This window comes from Hoplias malabaricus, chromosome Y, assembly GCF_029633855.1.
Source record: "Hoplias malabaricus isolate fHopMal1 chromosome Y, fHopMal1.hap1, whole genome shotgun sequence".
NCBI classification, from domain to species: Eukaryota; Metazoa; Chordata; class Actinopteri; order Characiformes; family Erythrinidae; genus Hoplias; species Hoplias malabaricus.
Genome location: NC_089820.1, coordinates 46,529,405 through 46,553,702, shown reverse-complemented (window position 1 = coordinate 46,553,702; position 24,298 = coordinate 46,529,405). Strand labels below are relative to the sequence as shown.

The window sequence follows — 24,298 nt, the reverse complement described above, 5'->3', positions numbered from 1 at the left end:
AGACAACAAGGAACTATGCTTCATATCCTGTATTATCCACCCTCAGCGCCCCCTCCCCTTATCTGGGATACAGTTTCATTTTCTTGTGTAAAACAACAGCTTTATTTCTGTCAAAGGCCTAATATGACTGTATGCAGTATAACTAGAGCTAAACTTTAAAGAGCCTGATTCATACAGTGTCTATAAACTCTTCACTCAGTACTCTGCAGCCGGTCTGATCTAAGGCAGCATGACATATACCCAAGACAGACCACTGCTAGCATTTAAAACATGATTCTTTGATAAAGCTGATTATAGTGTACTAGGTTACTTGCAACTTGAACTTGTGGCTGTTGTAAGAATATTGTGTTTGTGTCCCTGATGTAGGTGGTCTTTTGCAGGTTATGTATTTATATGGGGTATGTGTTTGTGTGTCTTAGTCACAGGAGTCGTGATGAGGATCGAATCTCGAAGCCGGCAGCTGTGTCTACTCCTGTTAAGATGGTGGAAGATGCACTGCTAGTGCCAGCCAGCGAACAGGGAGACAAACAGTTACCCCCACTGCCAGGTCAGAACAATTTACCATGCGGCACTTCTATCCATTCTCTCTTTTTCTCTTCTCTCATTTTTCACATTCTCTATTGTTTCTTCCTCCCATTGTCAGGTCAAAATCCCAGACTGTGCCTGATCAAATCTAGACACCTGCTTTTGACTCCCTTCATATTTTTTCCCTTTCTTGTTCCTTTTTAGCCTTAACGCAAACTGTGATGAACCATTGGAGCAATGAACCATGAGACATTGAGTACATTTTAGAATTTACTTCCCTTTGTGAAACCAAGGGTGAAAGAGTAAAAAGTAATGTTGAACTTTTTGAAGGAGAGAGCTAAAGTTTTCAAACTTGGATTTCAAACAAGCCTCCTTTATCTTGATAACCACAGTTCCACTGTCATCTTCACTGTGTATGTAATTTAGGTAAGATTATTGTTTGTGTTTGTATATGTTGTTGCAGAACCAAAGCCAGTATATGCTCAGCCTGGCCAGCCAGATGTAGATCTGCCGGTCAGTCCATCTGATGCCCCTGTACCCAGCGCTGCCCATGACGACAGCATTCTACGGTAACTCTAACTTCCTGTATTACAAACTCAGTGTACTTATAGAAGTTAAAGAGTAACTTCATAATCTTATAGACTAGGGGTCTGTATATTTATTATCTGTACTTATATTGCTTAGATTGCAGTTGCTTGCTGAAATGTTTTAAAATGTTAGAAATCCATTGACATTGTGAAGAATGTGGCAACATGAAGTTATTTACAAACCCCTTCTTTGATTGAAAATAGACCAGGAATTTTATTTTAGGCAGAAATTGCATTAAAGTGCATAAAACATTTATGAATTTGTAAAATTCCAAAATATATGCAAACATGTCTCCATCTTTAATGCATTGCAATTCATCAATGCATTTTCTCTCCACTATTATTTCAATTTATTTAATTTGAAAATGTTCTACGCTAACTCTTATTTGTTTATATTTATGCATGCGTGTGTTTTGCCTTTAATAGGCCAAGCATGAAGCTGGTGAAGTTCCGAAAGGGAGAAAGCGTGGGATTGAGGTTAGCTGGAGGGAATGATGTAGGGATCTTTGTGGCTGGAGTTTTGGAGGACAGTCCTGCAGCTAAAGAGGGTCTGGAGGAGGGAGATCAGATACTCAGGGTGAGCACCATGAACTCAACATCTTGCATCTTAATAAAATTGTTCAGTTCATTACAGCCACTCAAACATGAACTATAAGTTAAAGTGAAGGTAATTTAACAATTAATTCAACATAAAACTAACTGGATCATTTTTAACAGAAGGAAACAATGAAAATGAATGAGAAAAACATAGGTATTTAAGGGTTAAACTGACTTATCTGTTAAAATAATTTATTTTGATTGGACTTTGCCCTTAGCATGAGTCTTTAACAGTAGCAGCCTTTATTTCACAGTTTTACTTGCATTAATACAATGCAAGTACTGTTGTCTAGTGGAGAACATCTGTTCTTGACTAATCTTGGTGCTGCAAGTGTGTGTGTTTATGTTTGTGTGTAAGGCCTCCCAAATTTTCTTGGAGTAATATTGAGAAACTGTGACCCTTTGATTGTGGCCAGAAATGACCATTACATACTGCTGCTGTGACTCCATGCCTGTCTCCTCCCAGCCTTGGCACCTCCTTTGTTTTAGCGTGTCACCACCCTCAATGGCACTTATTGTTGGACACAAGACACCCGGTGATGACTCATTGTTGTCAGCAGTTGGATTCTACACACGTAATACGAGTCAGATTCATTTAGACCTTGTTTATCTTTGAAACAATTTTATTAAAGCATATTTGGAGTGTCTCCTACATCAGCCATTAAAAAGACTTGCTGTGTGTTTTTATATGAGGGTAACTCCTCAAAGCTCTCCTCCCTGCTGCAAAAGTACACACTCCTCCAGGCTGATTCTAGGCTACAGAGCAGATTCCAGGCTGCTCCCTGTGGTGAAGCTTCCAGCACATAACTTTGTCCACACGCCTCCTCCTGAGCAGCACTTAAATACATCAAACACAGACACAATGTTCTCTCTCTTCTCCTCATACATCTTCCACTTTCCCTCTTTCTTTCTCTGCGTAGGTAAACAATGTTGACTTTGCAAACATCATCCGAGAGGAGGCGGTGCTGTTCCTGCTGGACCTGCCCAGAGGTGAAGAGGTCACCATCCTGGCCCAGAAGAAGAAGGATGGTGAGTTTATCTGCTGCCTCACTGGGAGGCCTCTAGTTCTCTCTCATCTACTGGCCTGTAGTTTATTTACTTTAATGTGAATATGGGGGTTGTATGTTATTGTTGCAGCTGCATTCCTAGTTAAAAATACTAGGAGAACACTGATTGGGAACTTCTATGAATATTCAAATGCAACACTGATTAACATTATTTAAATTATTATCACAACAACTGAGCAGCTACTATAAAAATCAAAAATTGAGTTAATTCAATTGATCAGCATGGAGTATGCTTAAAGGGAAGCATAATTTGCAGTGTATCAAAAAAAGAGGAACTTAAATGAGTAAAGGATATAATCTATTTTCAAGTTTGGCTGATTTTGATAACCCCCTCCAATATAACCCTAAACATATCTCACAAGGCTAAATTTGAATGGGAAGCAATATAAACTTCTTAACACATAAAGTAAGGAAATTTGTGTTTGGTAGATTATTTCTTTACTGTACCCATGCTTCTTGGCAATAACTCTTTTACTGTCGAAAAGCCTGTTAATTCCTCTTTTAAATGGTGCCACATTTGTAAGAAACATCCATTTGTGGGATGAGCAGTAGAGCTAAGTGTGTGGGTTGTGCCCATGAAAAATTTGCCAAATCCTCTCTGCCAATGCCAAACAGCTTATTCTGCCATTGACTCATTGGATGTGTGGTGGACTGGGTGATTGAAGTTTGAAGAAACAAGACATATTGGCAATTTAACAACTTATTCATTTAACAAAACTGAGCCTCAGTAGCATGAGGAAGAACCATAAACAGCCACAACAGCCTGACACCTCCTCTTCATGCTGGGCATCAGCCTGGTCACACACTGCTGTGGGATGGAATCACATCCTTCACCAGCATTTGTCTCAAGTCAGCCAACATTGCTGTGTTGATCACTCTGGCACGAACAGCATGCCCAAGCTGATCCCACAAGTGTTCAATAGTTGTTGAGGTCAGGACCTGGCAGGCCATTCCATTCTCTCCACTCCCAAAGACTGGAGGTAGTCTCTGATAAACCCCACTCTGTGGGGGCAGGTGTTGTCATCTTGGAGGATAGAGTTTGGTCCCAGACTGTGGAGATATGGGATTGCCACTGGTTGCAGAATTTCATCTTGATATCTCTCTCTCTCAGTGAGGGAGGTGCCGCCCCAAACCATCACACTGCCTCCACCAAAAGATGTTACTCTATTGGTGCAGCAATCAGCATAGCGTTCTCCGCAACTTCTCCATATATTGACTGTACGATCCAACTGCCATAGGCAGAATGTGGACTCATCGCTGAACATAACATTGGTCCACATGTTCCAGTGCATATGTTGCCGACACCAACTGACAGTGAAGGGCAGTTACGGCAGGCCTCCTGGCAAGCCGATGAGACCGGAGATTGGCTGCGTGCATTCTGTTCCGGATTGTCTGGGCAGAGAGCCGTCAGCCATATCGTCCTGCAAACCTTGACTGCAAAACTTTAGAAGACATCATCTGTAACCTAAGTGCTGACAGGGTGAGGAAGCATCCTTTTTGGGGTGTCATCTTCTTGGGATGCCCACTTCGAGGCCTGTCTCTGAAATCCCCCATAATATGGAACTTGGCCTTCAATTTGTAGATGGTACTAGAGCTCACTCCACATAATGCCACAACTTGGTTTTGCAGAACACCAGCTTGAAGTTGCCCTATCCAGATCAGTCAAACCAAACCTAACCAAACACAAATGTCCTTACTTTTTGTGCTAAGTTTATTTATATGTTTACACTTACAGCAATTTAGCAGACACTTTTATCCAGAGTGATTAACAAAAATGCTTGGTCAACGTTTTCTTATAATGTGTCCTTGCCAGTAAAAATAGGATTAGAGTCAACAAAACTATTGAACTAAAACATCGCAAGATACAGGAATCAAGCTGAACCTTAAAGGGAAATGCAAAATATACTTAAGTGCAATGCAAAACCGCAATCCGTGCTGATGCCTCTAAAAGAAAATGTTCAGTACTTTCAGTTCAAGATGTGTTCAAAGAACATTTGTATAATAAAATATAACTTTTTCTTTTTTCCCTGCCAGTGTATCGACGAATTGTGGAATCAGATGTGGGCGACTCATTCTATATTCGGACCCATTTTGAGTATGAGAAAGAGTCCCCGTATGGCCTGAGCTTTAACAAGGGCGAGGTGTTCAGGGTGGTGGACACACTGTATAACGGCAAGCTGGGCTCCTGGCTTGCCATTCGTATTGGCAAAAACCACCAGGAGGTGGAGAGAGGCATAATACCCAACAAGAACAGGTACAGCAACCATGATGGATTTCTCAAGCTGCATTCATTTTTTATAAGTGTTCTTTAGAGTTTATTTGAAATTAAAACAGTATTTTATTTGAAATGCACAGTATACAGTGCATTTTCATGAGCTTTTACGAGTCATTGATATCTGCATGTTTTCAGTTGAATTCTCACCTTTTGTGTTATGTGGAAACTTTTCTTCATTGTAATCTATGGGAAATTAATACATTTCCTGAGGCCTCAGCTTTACTAAACTTGCTCCGCAAATGATTGTTCTTAGTTGATTGAGCCACTCAGTGAAGTTCCTATATATAATATTATTGTATGTGTACACTGACTCATTTTCCTAGCTATGAAAGAAAGATTTAAAACCATAACTGAGCCCAGAAAGGGGAACTTTCTGACATGTACTCATTGAAACAACTCACACTCTATAGAGTGGCTTGTGCATTAATTGGGTACTATTATTGTAGTGTTAATCCTGCATGACCTTGCACTGTGCATTTTAGGTTTTTGTGTTTTGTTTTTATACTGAGAAAAAATTAAGGAGCACAGCGTTATGCTAATGCACGTACAGACACTATGTAATTAAAGGAATGTACCTAAACACTCACAGCTAAGATTACATAATATCCATGTGTACACAGTAAATATAAAACTTTTGGTATGAAGGTAATATTTACAGTCAACTGGCAATGACGAGTTCATCCCTCACCCTCTGTTTTTGACAGCACAGATTTAAATTCACACACTGCTTTTGATATTTGTCTCTCAGAGGTGTGTGTAATGTATGGTAATAGCACATTGTTTGCTGGCTGTTTTTTTTAAATAAAACTGATTGCAAGTTTATTTCTCTTGCTTCACTTGACTGCAAATCTGAATATTTATTTTTTTTAAAAAGTAGTTTCCTCTCATCTCCAGGGCAGAGCAGTTGTCCAGTGTCCAGTATACCCTACCCAAAACCCCTGGTGGGGACCGCGCTGATTTCTGGAGGTTCCGTGGCCTTCGCAGCTCCAAGAGGAACCTGAGAAAGAGTCGAGAAGACCTGTCCGCTCAGCCTGTGCAGACAAAATTCCCTGCTTATGAAAGGGTCGTCCTCAGGGAGGGTGTGTAGTGTATCTTCTGCACTCACATAGGGAATGTTGAGTTGTCGGCGTATAGCTTTTTATAATTTTATAAGGTGAAGATAGGTTATTGAGATTGTGTTGAGGCTAGAGCATGGCTTTGGGTCAGAAATCAGTGTTGGTTAAGCAATTTTTGGAAATAGATAGCATTATACAATGGCAAAGTGGTGATGTGTTATTAGTGTTCTGTATTTGAATGTATCTTTTTTGGACCAGTCCTGTTGGTCTATATATCATGAAAAATTGAGACAGGAAAAAATTTATTTTAGACCAGGGATTACTCAAGTCTTCGTGTATTTACCTTGTTCTCAAAAACTAGCAGTGTATCGCAGTGTGTTGTAGTGGTGCCACACAGTGTCAGGAATAGTTACAGCAGCTAGTAACTTAACATTTGTTCTGTATTTTTATTATTAATATATATTTACGTTTTTTTATGCATAATTTTTCTACTTTATTCAACAGACTGTTTATTCTGATCATCAGTAAATGCACTGTAAGAAATTTTTATTTTATTCCTGTTCTTCAGCCGGATTCTTGAGGCCAGTAGTGGTCTTTGGGCCCATTGCCGATGTCGCCAGAGAGAAACTGGCCAGAGAGGTGCCTGATCTTTTCGAGCTAGCAAGTGAGTGTCAGTTTTCCGCACTCATACACTCTTACACACACCTTTTTTGGTAAGACAAACTGTTGTAGCCATGTCTTTTCAGTGTACTAATCCGTCTAGCTCCTGTACACATTCTCCACTGAATATCCCTAGCTCCTTACACATTCAGTGCTATTGTAAAAAGTACTCAAGACTCTTGGTGTCCACTTTCAGTTAATCTGAGCACTTAGAATCCAGCTTGAAAACTGATTCCATGCATGGCAGTTGAATTTTGCATAACGTTGCTTTATGACTGTATTTTGCCTTTCAGAAACACAGCACCCTGGAGAAGGGGAAAGTATGTCATTCACTGCATCAGCTTGCTTGATCGATAGTGCTAGACAAACACAGGCTGTGCTCTATAGCATTAAGAACATGTTTTTAATTGCCCAGATTGTTATTGCTTGGAATGATTATCCCAGACCTCCCTTCCAAAACGTGTTCATGCAGTCAACAGCACCAAACTCCATAGCTGCCAGTCACGCTAAAGTGTCAATGAGGCTACATTTTGATGGCTTTTATTTGATGGACTGTTTTTTTTTTTTTTATTTAGATTTAGTTTACATTATGTTCAGTTGCTGCTGTTGTTATCTGGATGAATACAGTATTGATCAGCTGGTTGAGGTTTGTCCTGCTGGGGTCCATGTAAGCAGAAGTGTTTGGGGGTCTTTACGGGTTTTAAATTATGTTCGTTGGACAATGAGCTTTGCATATGGAAGCTCTAAAAGGCCATGGATTCACACATTTAGCCTAAGTCTAAAACAAATTTAAATGTATTTATATATAAATACGTCATTGTGACCTTCCGTTTGCATTTGTTGCTATGTGAAACTATAAATAAAAACTGTGAATCCATCACCTTCTTAAATCATAAGTTCATATTTTCACATATTTGTTCACGTGGTACAATAATCCTTTGCCTCCAGCTAGTTTTTGTGCTGCAGGTCTTTGCTCTTGTATATATTGAATATGTAATGAATGTGTATCACTATTCATTCACTGAAGAACAAATATATGGTAAATACACAAAACTTCACAGTGACATAACACTCAAGTGAAACTCCTCATAGCAAATATGTACATGTGCAGTTGTGGTATTACACACACACACACACTTGTTGAATGTGATACCTGGTTCAGACATTATGTATACTACTGCATGCGCACATACAGGCAGAGTTCTGACTTCACTGTATGCTGTCTAGCTAGAAGTTGCCTTTTTTTTTCTGATCTAAGAAAGACTCTGAGGTTTCTGTCACATTAATTTAAGCTTTGGGGAGGAAGAGTTGTTCCTAGACCGGTATGAAAAGGCAGCTTCAAGCTTGAGGATGCTGAACTGAAGCATGAGTGCAAGTATTGAACTTTAATCTATTATGTAATCCAGTAACTGTGTGTGTTTTTTCTTTGCTGCACAGAGAGTGAGCCTAGAGATGCAGGAACAGACCAACGCAGTTCTGGAATCATTCGCCTTCACACCATCAAGCAGATTATTGATAAGGTGAGAAGAGCTCAAACATAAAAATGCATGCTGTGTGCAGTGTGAGCCAGTTACAGGATATCACACTACTGCCCCTCACTGGCTGAGAGCCAAACACGCACCTGAGCTACAGTGCCTGTACACTACCAGTAAAAAGTCAAACACATTATTTGATCAGTATTTGTAGTTTGGGAACAACATAAATTAATAATTATATAAAAATGACTTCTTCATATGATCACCTCATTTGAAATTTGAGCCTTTTTGGATATGCATTTCTTTCTCTTAATTCACTTAATTTCTGTTCATTACTACTGTACTTGTATGTAAATGCAAATAGTTAATTACTGTATATATGTTGTTATGATTTAGTAACAATACTTTTTTTGGTGTTTTTATTTTCTTCTCATTTTATAAATGTTTAATGATCGTGCAGTATATATGTATGCTCTTACACTCTCGTCTTATACATGGACAGCAGTACAATGCAGTTTTTGAACAAGATGTTTTAGAGCAGAGAAAATAATGCCATATTTTGGCAGGACAGACAGAATGTGCTTTGGATGCAGTGGTACATTTACAGCTGTGTACATAGATTAAACTGTAATGTAATAATTGATTTAATGATAGGGTAAGTTTTGGTTGGAAGGATTTTAGATGAAAAAGTTAATTGTGATAGTACTAAATATAAAGCTTAATGTAATTTCTCCTTTTTTAGGATAAGCATGCAGTGCTGGACATAACGCCCAATGCTGTGGATCGACTGAACTATGCGCAGTGGTACCCTATCGTTGTGTTCCTGAACCCAGACAGCAAGCAAGGAGTGAAAAACATGAGGACCAGGCTGTGCCCCGAATCCAGGAAAAGTGCCAGGAAACTCTATGAGAGAGCACTCAAATTGAGGAAGAACAACCACCACCTCTTCACAGGTATGCAGAGAGTGAGAGACTGTGTGATTAAAAATAGAAAATGTGTGAGAGAGCCTCTGTGCATGTCTGACACAATACAAGAGGTTCTGTGAGAACAAGCACAGAACAAGTTCTTTGTACTCTTAATATTTATGGGTATTTATAGCACTCATATTCTATACTTATACATGCTCTTTGTGCTGTACGGGGCATAATTGACCAACTGGATAGTATGGTCTGGCATACCAAGCTACATTACCATGTATGGTTAATGGTTCTAAAAGATGCAACTCAAGGCTTCTTTTTAAATTGAAGTATGTGTGGCTTTCTATCTGTCTTAAGAAATGCTGCTATCATGAACAACTGACACATATATAGTATTAGACACTGAACATTGAGCAAATGCCCCATGCTTTATTAGACATGAATAAGAGTCTAATGTGACCTATTAAAATGACTGAACACATTTTCGCATTCATTCTAGTGTAGTTTAGGAGAATTATTAACTTTTAGTTTAGTTTATTGCATTGGTTTATTTTAACCTATGAGACATTTAATGTAGTCTAGTAGTCATCTCCCTGAGAATTTGTAGTGGAAAAGAGTAACCTCAGTACAGTGTGTGGAATGACAGAACACTTCAGAAAAGTTATAGTCATTTTAAATACCTCCAGGGCTTCTGTTCTGAACACACATTAAACCATCTCAGGCTCCTGTGCTTGGCTCCTTTCAATAATTGATTGACTATAAACACGGTTTGACAGGCCTGATGTAAATTGATTCGTCAGATTTAAAGCTGTCATTTTTAATTTTTTATTGGTATTTACTTTTTTCTGTTGGAAAAACCATTGTCTCTTATTAGAACAGCAAATCATTTGTTTCTGTGATCAGTTTTGGGGTTCTTTCCTTAGTTCACAAAGTTCATTCTTTTTACTGACTGCTTTTACCCCCACCCCAAACTCTTACAAATAAACATTGCTGTAGTGGAGACGAGTTGGGTATACTTCTATTATTGACTGGCCTCCCTCTGTCCTGTGTAACAGCCACCATAAACATGAACAACATGAATGATGGCTGGTATGGAGCGTTGAAGGATACCATTCAGCAGCAGCAGAACCAACTTGTTTGGGTGTCAGAGGGCAAGGTAAGGTTGCTGCCGTTGATTCTTGTGTAGTGTTTATTTTGGTGTTGATGTATTGTAGTTTCCTTCCTTTTTTTCAAAATGTATGTCTCACCATGTGCTCACACTCTCTGTCACACTCTCTGTCCCCATCTGTCTTTAGGCGGACGGTGCTCCTGAGGATGATCTGGACCTTCATGATGACCGTCTGTCTTACCTGTCTGCTCCGGGCAGTGAGTACAGCATGTACAGCACAGACAGCCGCCACACGTCTGACTACGAGGACACTGACACGGAGGGCGGAGCTTACACTGACCAGGAGCTGGACGAGACACTGAACGACGACACAGGACCGCCATGCGAGCCGGCCATCACCCGCTCATCCGAGCCAGTCCGCGAGGAACCACCTGTCATCCAGCAGCCGCCTGGCTACCCGGCCTACCGGTCAGATGCACTGAGCCGAATCGAGCCAGCTGGCTTCAAGGGCCCCGCGCCGCAGCAGGTAGCGTTTCTAAGAGCCGCGCGCCTCCCCTGCTGCCTGGAGGCTGTGGTGTGCTTCAGGAAAGGGCTATGGAGGCGCTTCTGAAACTTAAAAATGGGGGCTTTTTCAAACAGTATTGCTGCAATACCCTACGTTATGGTGACCAATACATATTGTAGCTACATATTAATTGTGTATGTGTGTTTGCGTGTATGTGTGTTTGCGTATTTTTATTTATTTATTTTGTCATTTATTGGAAAAGAAATATATGGCCTGGCTGTTAAACACCCCCCACACTCCCCCACCTAAATAACTGTTGAACTCTTGTCCTTGTGTGACTACTGTAGTTTTTCTTATCAACCATCTTTACATGTGGTAGAATGAAAACCATTGTGTTTAGCTATAAATGTCCCTCACCCCTGTCAATCAAACTGATCTCGTTACTGGAGAGTGAAATGTGCATGACTGAATTATCAGTGTTAAATATATTACCATGTATGTATTTATCTATTTGGGTCCAAAAGTGATGCCCATAGTGTCTAATCTGTTGCCAAAAATGGTAAAAGCCATATGTTGTACCATATTCTAGAATTAAATATATATCAGTATATATTATCATCAGACGTTTGTTCAGTCGTAGATTTTTGCATGACACTATTCCACAACCCTTTTGTTAGTAGTAACACAAACTACCTTCCCTTATGTTGAAGATTCACACACATGCTTATTAGCCAGACTAAAAGGACAGAAGTGCATGAGGATTAGATTCGGGGTGCAACAGTTAAGTAACAATCTTGATCAGTCATGAACCTTGTGTCAATCTGTTCATATAAAAAACTGGTTTGATGGACCTTATATGAAGCACATTAATTTGTGAATGATGTATGAATGCTAAGCACATCAGAAAGATGGTGCTTATGTGACAGGGGTAAAGTGAAAGGTACTTGCAAAAGGCATAATGGTTAAACAATATATTTATTGATTGTAGTTATAATTGTTAGTTGCAGCCCTATTGATGATGATAAAGGTGCAGTTCAGCTAAAGTAGTGAGATTTGTTAGCACGCTGTATTAAACATTTCTGACCACCTTCACAGAAAGCAGAGGCTGCTCTTCCTGAGCCGCTGACTGAGACAGAGCCCCCTGGTGCCCACGTAAATGTAGCACTTCTGAGTGGTCCCACGGAGGGCCCAGCTGCCCCCTCACAGGGCGATGTAGCTCAGCCCCCAGCTCCCGAGCCCCTCCAAACCGGACAGCCCGGGTCAGAGCCCAAGGTACCACACTATCCGCCCGACGACGGATTTGGGCCACCCGGTTACGGCCCAAGCTTGGTGCCCTTTTTCTCTCTTTCTGACGTCTTCCCTGCCTGTGTGCTGCCTCTCCCATCTGCATGAGCGCTGTCTGCTGTGTGCCTCTCTACAAGTGTGCGTGTGTGTGTGTGTGTGTTTGCGCGTGTCTGTGTGTGTGCATATGGGTTTTTTTAGGACTGGGCGATACTGTCACAAATATCAGTAATTGGCTACACTTCCTAATAGAAGTAAATACAGCTATCCTGTATTTTGAACTATTGTGAGTGAATGGCCAAACTCTCTCTCTCACTCTCTCAAGCAAATAAAATGTGTACATCACAAAGTGTACTTAACTAGTAACTGTTGTAATTTCATTTCTGCTAAAGCATTTTCAGCTAATTTAAATTAACACAACAGCCTCATTTTATCAAAATACATCAAATGAATATTTTTGTATATTATTTAGTATAAATTTTAATGTAATTTAATCTATGATAATTTAATTTATGCTGTTGGTAAGTATAATAATTTTATCGCCCAGGCCGCTGTGTTTTTTTCTGGGTCTGTTTCTGTGTGTGTTGGTTATATGCATTGTCAGTTTGTAACCAGCAGTGGATGAGGCTGGGCCTTCTGCTTATTAAAAGCAATGGGAGGGAAATGTGTTCTTCCCGCTGCTGCTTGCACACTTTTGCATGGCTCCAAATTGCCTGGACTTGTTTCTTTTCTGGTCTGTGCTGTTGGTGAAGTAGAAATAGTGCTAGCAGTACTTATAAATGCCATGGGTTTATGTAGTATTTAATCGGATGATTTTCTTTAGGTTCATATTTTTTCCCTGCCTGTACTGACTTTGAAAGGTAGCCTTGTTGTTTTCCCTCATGTTAGCACACTGTAAAGTTGCTGACAGGATCAATATCTGTGCTGAAAGGCTACTTCTCAAAATGTTTTTATCTAGCCTGAAGTGAAACCTTGCCTCAGTATCAGCTGAGTAGTTTTTGTTGCAGTGATTTTTCTTATTATTTATTGCAGTTTATGTCCCCCAGATATTTGTTTGCTTTTTGGTGTAGTGTTGTGTATAGAGTTTTGTATTTTTCAACTGTAAATTCTCTTTAAACTCTCATCGTTATGATGGCTGCTTTTGGTTTGACCTGTCCAATAACAGCCCCCTCTGAGTCTCCTCTATTGCAGGTCTTTCCTCTGACTCTAATCTTCAGCGTTCAGCCATTAATGTATAATAATTAACTCTGGTTTCTGCTATGTCTACTTCAACTCCTTTCAATGCTACATTTTACATGTTTTGTGTACCCATAATAATGACTAAAACAAGCTTCTTGGCTGTTGTGTTTATATGACAGATGTACCAGAAAGAGCTCTACAGCGTAGACGAGCAGGTGCGTGTGAGTCCTGGGCTGAAGCAGCCTGCCTATAACTCCAAGCAACCCCTTTATCAGGAAGAACAGCCATACAGAGATTACGACCACCAGCCCTACCGCTACAACAGCGCTTATGTGGAACCAAAGGCTCGTAACTTTGAATCTCACATGCAGTATGATAGTCGTGTGCCTCCTTATGAAGAGCAGTGGCCTGCATATGATCACCAAGGGGCAGCTCCCCAGATATTTGACCCCCGACCAAACTACCAGGATGGGCCAGATCGTGAATACAGCCCACCTCAGTCCCGCTATGACACGGGCTACGACACAGGACGACCTCGCTACGGAAAGCCAAACCCTGGACCTCCTCGTTATGATGAAGCCCCTCCCCCACTACCAGGGGGCTATGATGGACGCTCGCGTTATGACCATGAACCCCTTCCTCCAGCTGTGTCCCACTCTCCTGAACCTCCTAAACAGCAGTATTATGAGCCTTCACCTCCAAAGCCCTCCCCTGGTCAACAACCACAGAGAGGTTATGTGAACTCTGATGTCCCCCCACCTCCTCCTAAATCAGAGCCTGTCTCGTCACCACCGGAGGCAGCCGTTAACGCAGTCACATCCAAGCCTCTCCCACCTCCCCCACCTGAGGCAGAGGAAGACCCGGCGATGAAGCCTCAGTCAGTGCTGACCCGAGTGAAGATGTTTGAAAACAAGCGTTCGGTGTCTGTGGACCGGGCCAGAGAGTCGACTGACACAGCAGTAAGGGTGAGTCGCTTGGCCTGCAGCACTTAAGTAGTGTTGGATCAATATTGAGAAATGGGACTTGCGAGTGAGGGACTGACAGACTATCAATACTCTTAGCATCATAGGTGCAGTAAGCTTTTGTCCTTGAGATATGGGAGATGTTGATAAACAACAGTAAACTTAACATGAACGGCTGAGTTGACTTTGGCAAACACAGGTTAATTATCAATGTTTATATTGTGTTTTAACTAGCTAATATTAATGGCTATTTCTAAGAGCCTTCTTTTTCTCTTTCCCTTTCTCTCTCTCTCTCAGCCAGCAGATATGGTTCCTAAACCAGGTGCTGCCTCTGTGCCCAAAGCCAACTCTTTGAGTAACCTTGACCAAGAGAAGGCCTTCAGGTAAACAGCAAGAATTGATGACAGATTCAAAGATGAAGTATGTGTAGTAGATATGCTGAAATTTTGTTGTAGTCTAGTAATACAATAATTAAAAGGAAATACAAAACTCATCTGAGCTTCTTCTTTTTGTGTAAGCACAACCTTAATCTGATGGTAGTTACTACCTCACAACAAGGGTAGGTCTACTGGAAAACAAATGCTGCTGTTGTGTACAGTTTTCATATAGCTCCACCTTGTGGTGGTTTCATGAATTGTTAAGACTTGGCCCTCAGCACTGGTGATGAATTAGACCTGTCTGCACCTGCAGTTCTAGAAGTATAGCCATAGAGTAGTTAGGCTAGTTTTTAAGGGAGTAGATGTACAGAATTGATTTTATTGAATTTTAGCTTTAGAAATTAGTGTATAGATGTTGTTGTTGTTGTGTGTGTGCATTTTGTATAATTTATCTTCTTTTTTTCTCAATTCATTTAATCCATAAACATGCACAAAAACCCAGAGCCCCTGAGCCCCAGCAACCCCAGTCTAAAACCGATGACATTGTGCGTGCTAATCACTACGATCCTGATGAAGATGAAGAGTACTACAGAAAGCAGCTGTCGTACTTTGACCGCCGGAGTTTTGACGGCAAGCCACCCACACAGTCACAACCTGCCAGCAAGCCCTCTGCACAACCACAGACACAGCCAGGGTCCAGCTACCCCAGGTAATACACACAAAAACACACACACAACTGTGCAGACAACTGACTGTACGTTGCAACTGGAAAATAGAGAAAATATGACGATGTACAATCTTGTAATGAAGTGTAGACTTGTAATACAGTGTAGACCAGTGTAAGGCTTTCATCAGAGTTCAAAGAGAATTACTAAAGAGAATTTCTTAAAGGATAGGAAGAGAGCCATGAAAATGAGAAGTAATCATATTGCACCCAGCATATGTGCAATTTTTTTGCTGTTTGAGATGCTCACTTAATTAATCTCAAATTCTGTATTTGCCATAAATGTTTTACACAAACCAGTTATGTAAGATACCATTAACTAAATGCTTATGCTTAGGCTTTCCACAGTTGAACATGATGTCATTAACTTAAATAGACATAAGTCTGGTATGCACTTTTTAAAGCTAGCAGTTAATATCATTGAAAGATATATAATCTATACCAATACTATACATTGCCCTTAAACCTTGACAAACTGAAAATATCTTACTTTTCTCCAAATATAATCAGCTTTTCTCTAAAAGATCATGATAAGCTCTTTGCGGTGTTCTTTATAAATGAGTTATCAAGAGTTGAGTTTTCAGTAAAAGCCCTACTATCCACTTGTTAAGTTGTGATGTATCAACCTTGTAAAACATCACGTCTGGGTCCAAACCACTGCTAAGTATGGCCAACTTGGTGATTTTGCCACTAGATTTAGTGACTTATCAGACCTTCTAGCAAGTTATTAAGAAAGAAAATTCAAATCTAGCTACTTTCTGTACAAACCTTAGCTAACTTATATTAGATATCGACAGGACAGTTCATTAGAACACCAGGACTGACCGTGAACGGAGACATGTCTCTCTCCACAGCCCCTCTGCTTCCAGAGACAGAGCAATAGGTCTCCTAAACATCTCTATCTCCATGGTCTCTTGGCTCTCAGAGACAAAGCTGTGGGAGACACAGCTGTCTCTCCGTGGTTCGTCGGCTCCCAGAGATGGAGCTGCGGGAGGCACAGCTCTATACATAGTTTCTTGGTTCCCAGATACGGAGCAGCAGCAACTCTCTCCCCTGTGGCTTCTCTGCTCCCTGAAACAGAGCAGCACAGTCAGTTCGCACGGCAAATCACACAGATCAGAGTGAGCTGTGAATGTACAGACAGCCCTGCCAAAGACCTTTGCTTCATTTTACGATTAATGTATTCCTTTTAATTAACTCCTGAACCAAGATAACAGAATTGATGAGATATTCATCTTTATTCAAACCGTAAACACATGGCTTATTAATGTATGAGACTAAAGGTGCGTTTGGACCCAGAAATAGCTAACTGAAAGACATAGAGCTTTTGACAGTGTATGTGAAATTCCCTTATACAATACAGACCTGTCAGTTTACTGGTCTTAGGGTGTTTTGGGTGTTACTTTGACTGCTTAGTATGAGTCATATGTTTTGCTTTGTCTTATTAGGGCAGAGTCACTGGACAAGGTCAGTCCTGTTGCACCAGCGGTCCCACCCCCAGCCCCACCCCCTACTCTACCTAAACCTTCTGGTAAGTTTGCATGTTAAACTTCATATATACCTTAGAATGTTCAGCTTCAAGCTGATATAAAGAGGTGTCAGGTTTTCCCTCTTTCTGTTTCCCTGTGGCCCTGTTTGCCATAGTGTGTTTACTTTCATTCCTTTTGTACAATTCTAGCAGCAACACCACCTCCAGACCCTCACAGCTCTCCCAAAGTGAAACCTACAGGCCGTGAGGAGACAGTCCAGAGCACATTCCTCCCTCAAAAAAGCTTCCCTGAGAAATCACCTGTCAACGGCACAAGCGATCCTCCAAAATCTGCTGGTGCACCTCCCTCCTCCTCTTACAACCGCTACGTCCCCAAACCTTACACAACCTCTGCCAGACCCTTCGAGCGCAAGTTTGACAGTCCCAAATTTAACCACAACCTCCTGCCCAACGACACACAGGCCAAGGCTCCAGCCAAAACACAGCAGCAACAGCCTCCAGATCACGACAGTGGCCTGGACACTTTCACGCGAACTACAGAGCACCGGCCCAAGTACCAGCAAAATAACATCAACGCCGTGCCCAAAGCCATCCCTGTCAGGTTAGAGGCTGAATGTGTGTGAGAGAGAAAATGAGTTGTTGTCGTTGTTAGACCAATGCAAATTTGAAAATGTAGCTTTCAAGACCATCCCTCAAAAGCATAAACAGGGTGTATTTTCTTACATTTATTTTTTAATCACACTTTGACTGGCCTTCTAGTATATTGCTAGGTGGTTTACTGTTTTGTGATTATTATTTGTACTGATTTATCTAATCCTAACATCCACATCACAGCCCAAGTGCTTTGGAAGATGATGAAGATGATGATGCCCACACGGTGGTGGCGACGGCACGTGGCATCTTTAACTGCAACGGAGGGGTTTTAAGCTCCATCGAAACAGGTGTCAGCATAATCATTCCTCAGGGTGCCATCCCTGATGGCGTGGAGCAGGAGATCTACTTCAAAGTGTGTCGGGACAACAGCATTCTCCCTCCCCTCGACAAGGAAAAAGGTCAGTCAGTCAGCTTCTCCAGAGCCAAATAGTTCCTACTAATAGCACTAATGCTGACGTAAATGTTTCTAATATAAGAAATTAATATACACTAATAAGAACATTATTTTAACCTACTCATTTAGAAAATCAGTCTCTGCACTTAAAACCATCACATGCCATTAGATTGCATAGAAAAGAACAAAATACAATAACAATGCACAGTCATTTCCTGCTTATTTAAAAAGTATCTATAACTTAACTGAAAAACAAGGTTTGGCTCAGATATTTTGTTGATGTTCCCAACCAATGCATGCAATTAATAAATCCCGTCAGCAGTACAGCTGATCTGATTTAATGAAGGTATGATTAGTCATGCCTACCATAAATACTAGGCTTCCACAAGGAGAGGTTTAGAAATGTTTAAACTATTATTTTGCCATGAATAGAATCACCTTCTTAAATTTCAGTAGAAGTCATATTTTATTCCAAGTACTTTTGGAAGCATTTCCGATGATCCAATTAAATTTTTTACACAGTGTGAAGGACAGTTTCTGTGTTCCATTGATGTAGTAAACAAAAAATAGTGATACATCTTTTTGATTGAACAGTGACGGTATAATACATGTGTGTGTATTTTTCTACAGGAGAAACCCTCTTGAGTCCATTGGTGATGTGTGGTCCACATGGTCTGAAGTTCCTGAAGCCCGTGGAGCTGCGCTTGCCTCATTGTGCGTCTATGACTCCTGATGGTTGGTCTTTTGCTCTAAAATCCTCCGACTCCTCGTCGGGTATGCTGCCCTCTAATCTCTGCTTTTGGGGCTCTGCGGGGTTGGCTCTGTGGCAAATGCAGCTGTGTGGGTTTCATAAGGGGAAATTTCTTTTTCTGTGCACAAGTTTTCTCATTCATGCAATTCATCACAAACTCATTGATTACTTTTCTCATACACCCACTCAGGGGATTCATAGGTTCATTCTTTTGCTGTTGGCTAATTAAAGGTGCAGTCAGCCATTTAATCTAATGATTGCTCTTCATGTTATGACCATTATATTGACACCAGTTGTCTAGATACATCAGAGAGTTTGCAGACAAAATCATTTTTTGATTGGCCATAAATGACTGATTGCTCCTTTAAGCATGATTTCCAGGCTCCATATTTTTCCTGCTCTATGCTTTGACTTGCTGGACTGTTTCCTTCCAAAGGTTTGTGTTCATCAGTGGTGAAGAAAACCATATTAACTCCTCAAAAATCACTAAACATTGCCATTTATTAACCTATGTTACTGTGATCACTCATTTAAAATCAAAATTGTCCTTCATTTTCACCACAGCTGACATTCATGTTAAAAGAGGGGTTAAGTTCCTCAGAAACACATGCTACATTTAACACAGAGCAGCAGCAGACACCAATACAAAGAGATAGTAAATAGAAGGAATGCAGGTAGTACACTCTACAATGCATGGTATTTATAAACTGCACCAAATTAAGGGAGCAAAAGTAATAGTGAGCTCTGAGCATCTAGGAATTTATTTGCAATGGTTAGTACACTATTTATGCTCAGTAACAGTAATTATCCATACCAGCAGGCCAAAAGCAAGTGTTAAAATTGCAAATGGTATACACAGGATTAAGGTTTCAGTGAGTTATATTGTAATGTCTTGTGTAAAGTGACCAGAACATGAATGGCATACAAGAGATGGAAATTAGAATTTAGGCCAACCTAGAGCAGAGGTCATAAAATCTGTACCTTCAGGCTCCATGCTGGGATTTTAATATGGCCAGCTGGTTTGACGCTAGCGGTGCAACTGCAATTGCACCTAACGAACCCTAGCCAGGTATGGTGTCATACCAGCAGGTCACTGTAAAATCACAGCCTGGAACCTGGATCAAAGCTCTGACCTACAGAGTTCAATGCCTGTGGCAGTAAAAATGTAGAAATAATGTTATAATATAACAGTCACAAAATATTAGATTTTGACTAGATATAAGATATGGGCTATAAATTAGATATTAATTTGATTGACTATGTTTAGCAAAACAATTGGTGTGTCCAATAGAACACCCATACCAGTGAGTGATGCTCTAAATTAGGATGCTCTCTGAAATGCTTCTTTAGAAGAAACTGAGATGGAAGTGTGCAATCCTCAATCTTTTTATCAAATGGAGGACTGTCAGTGAAATGGACTTGAATTAGATTTTCAGAGGTTGCACCAAATGTCTGTAGACTCATCATGGTTAGATATTAATGCCATAAATGAAGTGTCATCAGCATGTTCAAAAACATTTTGCAATGTTTGGCACAGTTGCTGATGAGCAAGGTGTTTAGCCCCAAGTGTCCTCTTCGCCATCCTGTTGGAGTGAGGCTGGTTGCTCAGGAACTATTGAACCCAGCTATAGGGTTGTAGAACTCCATCCAAGTCAGTGTAGTTAGTTGGATAGTCCCTGCAGTCCCTGTGGTAAGATGGCATTGAATACATAGCTGAAGTCAATAAACAGTGTTCTGCCAGTGATGCTTGTCCAAGTGGGATAAAGCCAGGTGAATGAAATATGTTGTAGCCTGCTGGTGTGCTGGTGGGGATCCAGTGCAGGTGGAACTAAACCATACTCTTAGCCATGACCGTATGCTTGTAGTACTATGATGTTGGTGCTGGACAATCGTTAGCTTTTGGGAACTAAGTGGGAAGATCATTTTGTGTTCCCTTTTAAGCATTTTGGATTATGGAGTGACGTTGGGCCTCAGGTAAGCTTTTGTAGTGACCACTACATCATCCACACACGCAACCAATGCAGCAAGTGACAGATAATGCCTATGATTACAAGGGTGTTATGCACATATGCCGTATTTTTGATGTTACATTTCTCACAAAACCACACAAACTTCTGAAAACTTGTTTTTCCACTCTCACAGGGACCTGTTACGAGGGGCCTTTTCCTCTTATCTGCTCTTAATTTATTTTCTCCCAAACTCTACCTCTCACATGCTCCGACATTCCCTCTCGTTCTCATGCACTATCCACTGTACTGACACCCCTGTGGATTAGCGGCTAATTACTCCTCATTTAGAAACATGCAGGAGAAAAAGCTCGCGAAGAAATGAGGCATCCGTCTCCTGTGGTGTCCTGCTTCTTTGGGAGAGGATTACTAGGCTGTGCCTCTAATCCCTCTATTGTAACTCAAGACCGTTCTCTAGTTTCAACTTCAGTTTCGCCTCAAGACTCCAGTGCTTTAACGCCTCTGTCTCTTCACAAAGCTGAAGGGACAAGCACAGCCCAACTGGGAACACTAACCAACTACTTACTTTCACAGAGGCTCTGTAGCCTTGCAGGGAACCTCTCTTTGTTAGTGTCACTTTGGAAATGATTAACACTATATCATTATCTTTTTCATTGTTGTAAAGATGTTTCTCAATAACAGGTCAATTGAAGTCAATAGATGTTGCTGTTTGGCAAGTTTGTGGACACCTAGCTATTTCAAAATTATTTATTTATCTTATCAGTTTATAAAATATTATGCATGGGCAAACATTTGCAGATGCCCTTTATAATTAATCAGTTCAGCTACTGCACCTGTTCTAGACACAGACATTAATTTGTGCACCCACAGCTTTTATAATCTCCATAGAAAAACATGAAAAGACCACAATAATGTTGTGGCAGACTGCAATAAAATGATAAATGTGAGGTTTTAATGCCTATTTAAAAGCCTTCATAGTAGAAACTATTAACTCAGCAAATGGAGATTAAATACCTTTTAATGCCTACAGTTTTAAAAGTAATGTTAGATGAATGGGTGTAAACAAATTGAATCATTAAATGCATATAAAGACCTAACTAGAGCTTGAACAGTCAGTATTTCCTGTCATTCCTGACTGTACAAAGATAACATGCACCATCTGATGAGCATTTTTGACGACCATTTAATATTTTTAGTGGTTATTTCTCCAAATATGGACTGTGACACATATATTGTTGTGTATTTAATACAAATTAATAGTTCCAAATTTGAACACCTAGGTGCTCCTTAAAACTGTGAAGTTAACTGGATATATCAAGCCTATTGTGAGGACTTTGAGGTTCCAAAACAGCAGATGGCCTCTTAATGCAGAACATGAACAGAACTGATTTTTGAGATCCTAGAGCTATAAAAGGAGAGGCAGGGAGAATTAAATTTTAATGCAACACTTGAAAGTCTCACAAATGGATTTTATAAGGTTTCCTTATGATGAACTGAATGTGCGGGATTATATCTCTGTGATAAGAAAAGCCTATATCCCTCTCTGCAGTGTCCAGGGGGTATACGTGTGCTGTACTGAAATTACATTGTTATATTTAGAGTGGCTTGAAATGCTTTAGTTCCCCACAAGTGTTGGATAAGGACTGACATGGGATGTTACTGAAATAAGGTTTTTGATTTTATATTGGCATAACGGTTGTGGTTAGTTTTACTTTATAACATCTCTTAGTCACTGTATTGTTCATTTTTGTCTGTGCCATTCTCCCTTCACCCCCCCCCCCCCACCCTTCCCCGCAGGTGACCCCAAGAATTGGCAGAACAAATCTCTCCCTGGAGATCCAAACTATCTGGTAGGAGCCAACTGTGTGTCCGTGCTTATCGACCACTTCTGAGGAGTCTGTTTCTGAACGCCGGGATAAAAGAAAGAAAACACTCTTGCTCTCTCCAACACACACACACACACACACACACAAACTGCCATTTAGGAAGGGGGATGCTTTGGCAGTGATAAATGAAGGATGACTGTGCTTTGATTCTGTTTACTGTACCCATGGAGACAGGAGGGAGGATGACTTTCTCTGAAGTGCTGTTCTTTTTTTCTTTCTTGATCTTCTACTTTCATTTTTATAAGTGCTTAACAGCTGAAGAGTAAATCAGAAGAATAAACTTTTTTTAATCCTTGATGGACTGCTTGCTCTGTGCCACTGAGAATATTCCCACAGTACGCCAAGATTCAGATTCTCGCCGCTCACAGAAAATCACATTATTTTTCTCCAGGAATTGCAAGGATCTTCCATGCAGACTTATACTATCGACTATATAAATCTTGCAGCATATTTTTGCGATATTCAGCTATATACGCACACTGAAGTATATGGTATGAAGATGAAATACAGTGGGCTTGAGGTTTTTATGGAAGTTTTTTAGACATTTTTTGTCAATTGAAGCAGTTGCCACAGCACTCGAAGTATCGGGGACTCACGACACAGTAGGTGCAGAGGGATGAGAGTAAGTGTAGAAGCGGAGCCTAGCAGGAGTGAAGCAGTACACCTTTGAGGTGCTGGAAATGAAGGATGAAAAAGCAGGTAATGGAAGCACAGAGCAATTTCCTGAAGCTTTGTAGTATTTCTATTTGAACTGGTGCTCCTGTTCCCCAAAAGCTTGTCTTCTCTAACAGTGATGACTGCCTATTTATACATGGCCACTTATCAGATCAGTGGACTGGTGGAGTGAAGCAGTTGAAGTTTTCAGCTCTGTGGAGATCTATGCATGTCAGACTCAGGTGCCCAGACTCCTGCTTTCCTTTCCCTTCTCTTCTAAATCTCTCCTTTTTTTCTCTTTTTTTTTTTTTTTTTAAACCGCTCTCACTTTCAACATCTCTCTTCTGCTCTCACTCCGTCTCTCCCTCTCACACTCCTGCTAAACAGTGATGCCTTATCTGTGGATTTACTCACTTTTTCAGTAATGAAACCTCTTTGCTTTAGTTTCTCTTTTTCTAAATTATGATGAAGCCAGATTATGGAGGAGTAAAATAAAATGAAGTCGTTCTACCGTTTTGTCAACTCACTGTAAAAACTAAACCTGGGTTAACACTCAAGAACAATCGAGGCTAAAATAAAACAAAAAACAGCTCAGTGTACCTGCTATGCACACAGTTTCTGACAAAATGGAAAAAATATAAAAATTGGCTGTACATAAAGCTAGCATATGGCCTTTGTTCTTGGTTTGTAAATGACTTTTTTATGTTTTTTTTCTTTTTTTTTTGTATAAAACAGACAAGAAAAAATCTTAAAAAAAAAAAAAAGAAAAAGAAAAAACGAGGATATGAATGCAATGGAAATGGAAATCTTTTTATTCTGGATATACCCGTGAGCCTTGGAACTAGTGACTTAGCATTAATAATTCCACTTTTTCTAACAATATATCCTCACTAATGTCTAAATAGAAGCATTTTTAACAGTCACTACAGCGTTTTTATGCTTTATTTGAAACAAAGAAAAAAGTGCTTGATTTAAAACGCTCTCAGAAGATTTTTATTTCTGGAAAATGTTTCCTCTGGTTCTGTCTCACTTATTATTTGTGATACTGGATGCTGTATTATGTGCCCTGAAATGTATTTTTCTACTAATAGATGAATTATTATGTCACACCAGTCAACTTTTTTTTTTTCTTATAGATAATACAGCTTCTGTTGAATATTAGATCTTCACGTGTGACTTTTCCCCTTTTCAACACGATTTTAAGTATAC

The 24,298-nt window shown here is 40.3% G+C and overlaps 1 protein-coding gene across 13 annotated transcripts in view; it reads left to right on the top strand.

Annotated features, from left to right (window-relative positions):
- LOC136679497 (tight junction protein ZO-1-like) overlaps window positions 1-24,298 on the top strand; it is a 144,134-nt gene extending 119,836 nt beyond the window's left edge. For 6 of the 13 annotated variants that reach the window (XM_066658041.1, XM_066658052.1, XM_066658046.1 and 3 more), the window contains 21 exons: window positions 420-547; window positions 989-1,094; window positions 1,539-1,689; window positions 2,630-2,738; window positions 4,811-5,030; window positions 5,946-6,130; window positions 6,675-6,770; window positions 7,060-7,086; window positions 8,204-8,286; window positions 8,984-9,194; window positions 10,214-10,314; window positions 10,454-10,792; window positions 11,867-12,043; window positions 13,411-14,196; window positions 14,491-14,576; window positions 15,073-15,279; window positions 16,743-16,825; window positions 16,973-17,384; window positions 17,618-17,835; window positions 18,462-18,566; window positions 22,347-24,298. In XM_066658041.1, coding sequence (XP_066514138.1) covers window positions 420-547; window positions 989-1,094; window positions 1,539-1,689; window positions 2,630-2,738; window positions 4,811-5,030; window positions 5,946-6,130; window positions 6,675-6,770; window positions 7,060-7,086; window positions 8,204-8,286; window positions 8,984-9,194; window positions 10,214-10,314; window positions 10,454-10,792; window positions 11,867-12,043; window positions 13,411-14,196; window positions 14,491-14,576; window positions 15,073-15,279; window positions 16,743-16,825; window positions 16,973-17,384; window positions 17,618-17,835; window positions 18,462-18,566; window positions 22,347-22,441 — 3,925 coding nt within the window. In that variant the 3' untranslated portion in view covers window positions 22,442-24,298. The remainder of the gene's footprint in view (window positions 1-419; window positions 548-988; window positions 1,095-1,538; window positions 1,690-2,629; window positions 2,739-4,810; window positions 5,031-5,945; window positions 6,131-6,674; window positions 6,771-7,059; window positions 7,087-8,203; window positions 8,287-8,983; window positions 9,195-10,213; window positions 10,315-10,453; window positions 10,793-11,866; window positions 12,044-13,410; window positions 14,197-14,490; window positions 14,577-15,072; window positions 15,280-16,742; window positions 16,826-16,972; window positions 17,385-17,617; window positions 17,836-18,461; window positions 18,567-22,346) is intronic. The other 7 variants (XM_066658042.1, XM_066658043.1, XM_066658047.1 and 4 more) reach the window with 7 other exon arrangements.